The sequence below is a fragment of the Nannospalax galili genome, unplaced genomic scaffold (genome assembly GCF_000622305.1).
Source record: "Nannospalax galili isolate Female #2095 unplaced genomic scaffold, S.galili_v1.0 scaffold787, whole genome shotgun sequence".
NCBI lineage: Eukaryota > Metazoa > Chordata > Mammalia > Rodentia > Spalacidae > Nannospalax > Nannospalax galili.
Window position 1 is genome coordinate 1,776,387 of NW_008356318.1, and position 7,343 is coordinate 1,783,729.

The 7,343-nt window shown below is 37.0% G+C and overlaps 1 protein-coding gene across 2 annotated transcripts in view; it reads right to left on the reverse strand.

Annotated features, from left to right (window-relative positions):
• Nucleotides 1-7,343, reverse strand: part of Vwde (von Willebrand factor D and EGF domains) — a 64,377-nt gene that overhangs the window by 47,021 nt on the left and 10,013 nt on the right. For both annotated transcript variants that reach the window (XM_029556886.1, XM_029556885.1), the window contains exon 3: nt 4,233-4,464. In XM_029556886.1, the coding sequence (XP_029412746.1) occupies nt 4,233-4,464 (232 nt within the window). The remainder of the gene's footprint in view (nt 1-4,232; nt 4,465-7,343) is intronic.

Here is a 7,343-nt window from a genome sequence, read left to right on the forward strand (position 1 = left end):
TTTTGTAGACAATTTTGGTTTATTGGTTTGGAAACTTTGTAATGTTATCTCATAATTCATTCTCACCTCTCTCTCTCTCTCTCTCTCTCTCTCTCTCTCTCTCTCTCTCTTTCTGTTTGAGACAGGGTCTCCCTGTAGCCCCAACTGACTGACCTATTACCCACTACTGACCTCCATCTCACAGAGATCTGCCTGCCTACCCCCAGAGAACTGGGAATAAAGGCTTAGGCCAACACGCCGAATGTTTTTCCCCTTCTGAGGTAGTTTTATTTAGAAGCAGAAGCTGACTGGGACCTTGCTATGTAGCCCAAACTGACCTCAAATTTGTGATATTCCTGCCTCAGTCTCCCGAGTACTGGAAAGATCATAAGTATTTTCATCCTAAAGTTTCCATAATTTCCTTGTCCTGCGTGTCTATATTTAGAGTAGTTTTGAATTATACATGCCTCACAGAAGCTTAGGAGTAACCCGTCATCTTCATTTACCCAGAAGATCTTCCATGAAATTGGTAATATTTCCACTGAGTATGTTTGGAAAGTTCCCACTCAAAATGATCTTGACCTTGGATAATGCTTCTGAGAGGGATTTGGACTACAAATGTAATTCTTTTTTTTTTTGTTTTTTTTCAAAACAGGGTGACCAGGTGACCTAGAAATCACTATGTAGACCAAGCTGGCCTCGATCTCATAAAGATCTGCCTGCCTCCGCCTCCAGAGTGCTGGTGTTAAAGGCATGTGTCACCATTCACGTAGAAATATAACTTCTTGAAGAGACATAGAACTATGGGGATAGTTTGCTGATTGCTGGCTGCCTGTATATTTTCAGAAATTTGTCAAGTTCATCTAAGTTGTCAAAATGTTAATATACAGTTGTTCATAATAATACTGCTGTTCTCATGTTATCTCTGGAATATACAGTTGTATCGCTTCTCTCTTTTTTGTTATTTTTGTTGTTTGAGACAGGGTCTCTCTACCTGTATCACCATCTCTATCTCTGTCTCTTTTGCTGGGGTTTGAATCCAGGCTTTTCTGCATACTCAGCATATGGTCTACCATCTGAGCTTTACTGCTGATCCCAAGGTGATCTTTTGAAACTATCAGATTGGATAGAGAATTGTTAACTTTTACTGCGTTGCTCAAAGAACTAGCTTTTGATGTATTAGATTTTTATCTTTTTCTATTCTGATATTTCCTTTTATCTGTCTTCAGTCTCAATGTGTAAGCTGAGATATTCGGTTTGTGAAATATCATTATAGATGTTTTAAGGAGCGATAATTTTAAGAAGCTTCATTTTCATAACATCCATTTTCCCTAATTTAGGGCTCAGAATGTGGTACACCATGATAAATGATGTGTATTCACACATAAAGAAGGTTTATTCCACTGTCTTGTGTAGCATTACCTTTAAACGTCATTTAAACAAAGCTAATTGGTAGAGTAGGTCTAGTTTCCTTCTCCTTCATTTTTACTGGTTTTGTTTTTACACATTCAGTTATTCAGATGGTTGACTGTCTCCGATATTAATTGTAGACATATACTTCTCCTTGAATATAAGACCTATCGGTTTTGCATCATATATTGTGACTGGGATTTTTGGAGTTTGGTGTGTTTTTTTTTTTTGTCATTTTTGGTACAGTCATTTAGAATTGTTATGTCTAGTTATGGAATTGATATTTTATCATGAGGCATGAAAACTTGTTTTCCTGGTAATATTCACATTTCAATCTACTTTGTCTAATAATAATATAGCTCCTCTTCGTTTTGATGAATGATACACAGCTATGTTTGTGACCCTTGTGCCTGTGAACTCATCACCTTCATATCTGAAGTGAGTTTTTCTAGAACTCTCTTTTCTCCATTTAATCAGAGGAAACAAGATACAAAGCTCCACAAGTGACCAGCACTGCTGCCCTGCCATGAGTGTTTCTGTCCCTTTCTTCCTGCACTCTTGTTCACAGGCACCCAATGTTTCTGTTCTGCTGTCACTGTGAGTACATCACACTCATCCCTTTAGTGTTTGCCACCTTCTGTTGCTGTTTGTTGATACTGAGCTCACACTGTATGCCTTCCAGCTCTCAGCATCAATACCATCTTTTCCAAAGAGGCTTTCACTAAAAGCTCCTGACTATAAATGGCATTCTTCTCTTACCTCCAGTATTCTCTTCCATAGCAATTCGTATTCTTTCCATTCATACCTTAATTGCAATTAACAAAAGCATGAATAATCCATGGCATGAAGGCAGACTTCACATATTTTGTCCTCTCAACTCTGATTTGCCTTATAATCACAACTCCAACAACCCATACAGGTAAAGGAATTTATGTGTACTCTATCTGTAAACAACATCTAAGCTCAGTGCCATCTTTCCTTTGCCATTAGTCTAAGTCATTTCTACCCTGTCCTTTGTAAGCCATGAGCACTTCTCTATGGAATTATTGTAGCAATTTTTCTAGGAATAATACCTTCACCATATAGTCCTCAGATTCCATTATTCACCTGTTTAAAAATTCCCCAAGACCATGGCTCTGAATCAATCTAAGTTCTTAAAATTAACTGCCAATCCTACAGCTCTGTCACTTTCCAGTTCTCTGAACTCATCTGGGCTGTTCCTTTACTCGATTCCTTCCTCTTTCCATCAGTTCCTTTGAACTGCCCTCTTCAAACCTAAGCACACTGCACTGCGTTTGCTTCTCTTTCTACTGGGACTACTTCTTTATCATATCCTTTTGTGCCTGCCTTATTCAACTCGTTCAGGTGTCAGTTCAGCTTTACCAGCTGTGAGAGCACTTCCACAATTACTGTCTAAAGGCCGCAGGCCCGCACAGTCCACTCCTACTGTACTGACCAGTTTTCTTTAATTTATAACTCATTAATTTCAAAAATAATTTTTGTGATAAACACTTTAGCTCAAACTAATTTTAGATTCACATCAAAGTTAGTTTTTAATAAAGGTGCAGAGATTTCCCCGGTACACATATCCCTGATCCATCCTGTACAGATGTTAATATATTTATAAAACCACGATATAGTTGTTGAAATTGAGAAATAATTGACCTTAGGATTGCACTATTTAATAAACCAAAAAATTTCCTCTGATGTCCTTTTCTGTTCCATATTCATTTCAAGAGTCAGTGTTTTTCTTCATTCTATGACTGCTTCTTATTCCATTCTGATTTTCATAATCTTTATACTTCTGAAATATACTATTCATTTGTTATCTAAAGTGTTTCTTAGCTTGGATTCATATTAATTTTCTCATAATTAAGCTAAAGCATTCATCTTTGGAGAAGAATGATCCAAGTCTGGTGTCTTTCTAACTGCTTACTCTCAGGCAATGTATGATGACCTCCCGTTTTGTTGCTCGTGGTGCTAATGATTATAAGTAGAATCTGCCAGTTCTCTCTACTGTGAAATCACTATTTCATTTTATTTTTCCATACACCATTACTTGCAGCAAGTCACAAAGTCCAGACTACAATCAAAATGAAGGGAATGTTCTGGGTGGAATAGATGCTACACATAGGATCTGATCTTTGTTGGTTTGTTCTTGTTTAATTTACTTTCCAGTTCTAAGGTTGACGCTAGGTTTGTGTGTGTGCTAGGCAAGCACTCTGCTCAGACTGAGGTATATTGTAAATATGACTGGAAAGTCTTCTTGAAGGAAACTTTGCCTCCTGTCCTCTAAATGTGTATTCATGCATCAGGAACTCATGGATATTCATTCTGTGCCTTGAGTTATCTCCAGCTTATTTCTATACCTTGGTTGAGGTACTCTACCAGAAGAGATCACGTTCACCTGGTTAATCACAGTGGTCAACCCCAGGGTGGCAAAACATTCCTGGCTCCAGAAATTTTCTCAAGAATTTTTTCTCAATGAAAGATAAAATAATACAAAATCCATACTTTCATGCTTTTTGCTTAGTATCCCTCATCTCTTAATTAGAAAGGGAAAGGGCAAGAAGAAACAAAAAAAAATCTTAATATTCAGTCATAATGAGCAGTAAGTCTTCTGAGATATTTTCACAGCAGAACGCATTTTAAGATGTTGGCAAAGACTCCTAAACAAACCTAGCCAATTTAACTGGAAATTTATCTTTAATTTAGCAATTCTGATAGGACAAGTCTTCTTCTGAGATTTGCATTAGCCCAATATCCAGAGAACCTATCCAGAGAACAGCACAAATGCACACAGTTCTGTGATTAGCAATTCAAAGATATTGATATTTCCTTACCTTCAGCACAATATCCCATGCATCCCTGAGTGGGTTGTAGCCAGTACACAAAAAAATTCCCACAGTTTCGAACAGACACTGGGATTTGAAAGAGGCAGCAGTCTTTTTCAGTGCTAAGCAAAAACTGCCAAGTGGCACAAGCTGTCAGTTGTTTGATCTCTCCAGGAAGAGGCAGTGTCTCTGAATGACTTAGAGACAGCCAGATGGGGACCTGAGTTCCACAATGGTTCATCTTTAATACCAGAGAAAACAAAAGAAAATCCAATTAATTTTCATATAGATAAAGCAACTTTACATTTTCTTCTAAATAATCTCTGAAATATTAAAGTATCAATTAGTTTAATCTTGAATAACATACATCTATTGAACAAGAAAATAATTTAAAGACTACTAGGTTGATATAATATATCAATATATTATATAATATATATTATATAATATAACCTTTTCAATGTAAGTATTTTTATTCTAGTTGCAACTTTTGTACTGTAAACAAGAACTTCAATTTCAGATAAAATGGCTAATATATTCTAAAACAAGGGTCTTTATGCTGGAAATATCAGCTTATAGTACAAAGACCACCTGATCTTGCAAGTTTCTTACAAAAAAATTTCTGTTTGATATTGATTCAGTCAAGATGCAACAAAATGAAGGGAGAAGGAGGGATTTTTTAAAATCTGGTGATGGAAAAAATATTTAGCAACTTGGAAAAATGGAGTTAGAAACCTCATTTGAGGACCACCATCAAAATTGTTTCCATGGGGCTGGAGATGGATCAGATGTTAAGAGCATTGACTGCTCTTGCAGAGTACTGGGTTCAGTTCCCAGTACCCACACAGTATCTCACGATCATTTGTAACTCCAGTTCCAGGGATCTGATACACTCTCTGTCTTCCATGGGCACCAGACATACATGGTACACATACGTACTCTCAGGAAAACACTCATATACATTAAATGAGGATAAATAAATCTTTAAACAATGTTTCCAGGTAGAAAAATGAAATAAATACAAAAACTAAGCTTTGAAAAATGCAAAGATTTGGAAAGAGCCAAGGCACTTAATAAATATGTCATCTTGGACAAAGTGTTCAGCATCCTTCTCTGGTATTAAGTGAGAGAGAGTAACATCTTTCTAGAGTTTTCTAGTGAAGTATAAATTAAAATGCAATATGTAGCCAGGAGAAACTCAAAATCACTAGCCAGATTATAATTCTTAATCATAATATTTCCATCTTCAAAAACAAGTAGGGACAATGTAAGAACTTGTTAGTGATGGAACTACCTGACAGAAGCATATTACAAAGTATTATAAATAAGGACAAATGATAGGAAAATTTTAATGGCAGTTATGACATTGGATGAACTACGAATAAATGTTGCTGGAATGCCTGTTCTTTCTTTGCTTGCTAAGTTGTCTATGATTCGTATAAGCATCACAACAGAAATTTATTTCATCAGACTTGTATTATCCCATGGGCAAAATGAAAAATCTATTGATTATCCACTTGAATGTGGAGGGCAATGAACACTTATACCAGCCCCAGCATGACCATGTGTGTGCTGACTTCAAGAGAAAATCCAGGAAAACCGTGGCATTCTTTCATTTCTAGATTCACCTTTGAGGGATCAGCTGTAGTTAATTTAGCCAAAGGAACAGAACACAAATATTTAAGAATGTAGCAAATTTCTCTCAATTTTCTTTCTCAAACTTTACTTTTGAATTCTGATGCTTTTTAGTTTCCTGCAAATAAAATGTCACAAAAGTAATCAACAAAAAAGCAGATAAACAAAGATGAGAAAATAATGATTACCTCAGTTAAAATTAAATGTTGTTAAATTTTTATTGTCTTTTCTGGGGTTTCTTTTTCTATATTAGTGCTTAAAAAGGAAAATCCTGCATCTAAATAACTCACAAAATGTGAGTGACAAAAAGAAAAATTAATGTCCTGCTAAGACACAGTTCTGTATAGCGCACTCTCCTGAAGCCTTCAGTAGTAGCGCTCTGTCTTCTAGGTTTGTTTATTATTTATTTATTTATTTATTTAGGTCTTTTTGAGACAGGGTCTCCCTGAAGCCCCAGCTGGCCTGGAACTAACTATGTAGACCAGGCTGGCCTTGAACTCACAGAGATCCGCCTGCCTCTGCCTCCAAAGTGCTGGGACTACAGGCCTGTGCCTCATAGGTTTGTTTCTAAGCAGAGAGTGCTGTTCAAATGTAAATCTTGGTCTGCCATACTGTAGTGCCCACCTGTCGCTAAGGGAGACAACCCAGTATTGTTCTAAAATGATGGCTAAATTTGTTTTCTCCTCCTATCTAGAAGCCTTTGAGAGGGAACTGACACTGATTATAGCCACTCCAACAGCTATCAGAGTGCCTGAAAACAAATCCTGGGTCTATCACTCGCAAGTAAAGCCTTGGCAGACAAAAGGAAAATGAAGAGGAACCTAACAGAGGGGTGCTTTTGGAAGCTCTCATTAAGAAATCCCAATGGACTCTGATATGAACATTTGAAATTTGTCCAGTTCTGACTTGTTTCTGGTTTGTAATGCTAACTGCTCTTGCCTTTACTTCTCCTTCATGTCTCCTGTTCACCAATTAAGGACTTTCTTTTCACCCTACAGATAAGAGTTATGCAATTTGGGAGTCTTTTAGACAGACCCACTCAAGAGGTACAACAATTGCCTCACAAGCATCCCTGTTCAGCATGGAAGAAACCAGAGCGGTCTGTGTCCCGACTCCCTATCCACAAGCTGGATAACCTCTACAGAGGATGGTGTGATAAGAATAGGAGGTAGGAATTGGAAAGGCAGTTATGGTAAAAAGTCCTCAAAGAAAAGTAGCCAGTTTCTTGGCTAAAAGTCAAAATGTCTTTGGGCCTCTTAGCAACATACTCTGAACCAAAGGCCAAAAATGTCAAAAGTATTTTGGAGCTTTCATCTAATTCCTAAAAGATTTTAGGGTTACCTTTCCAGAGGGGGGAATGTGAGAATAGCAAAAAGCCCCATTTAAAAAAAAAAAAAAGAATACATGAAGTTATCAGAAAAAATGATGAGGAGTTATGGGAGGAGTTGGAGAGGAGGGAGTGGGCATGAATTTGATCAAAACACC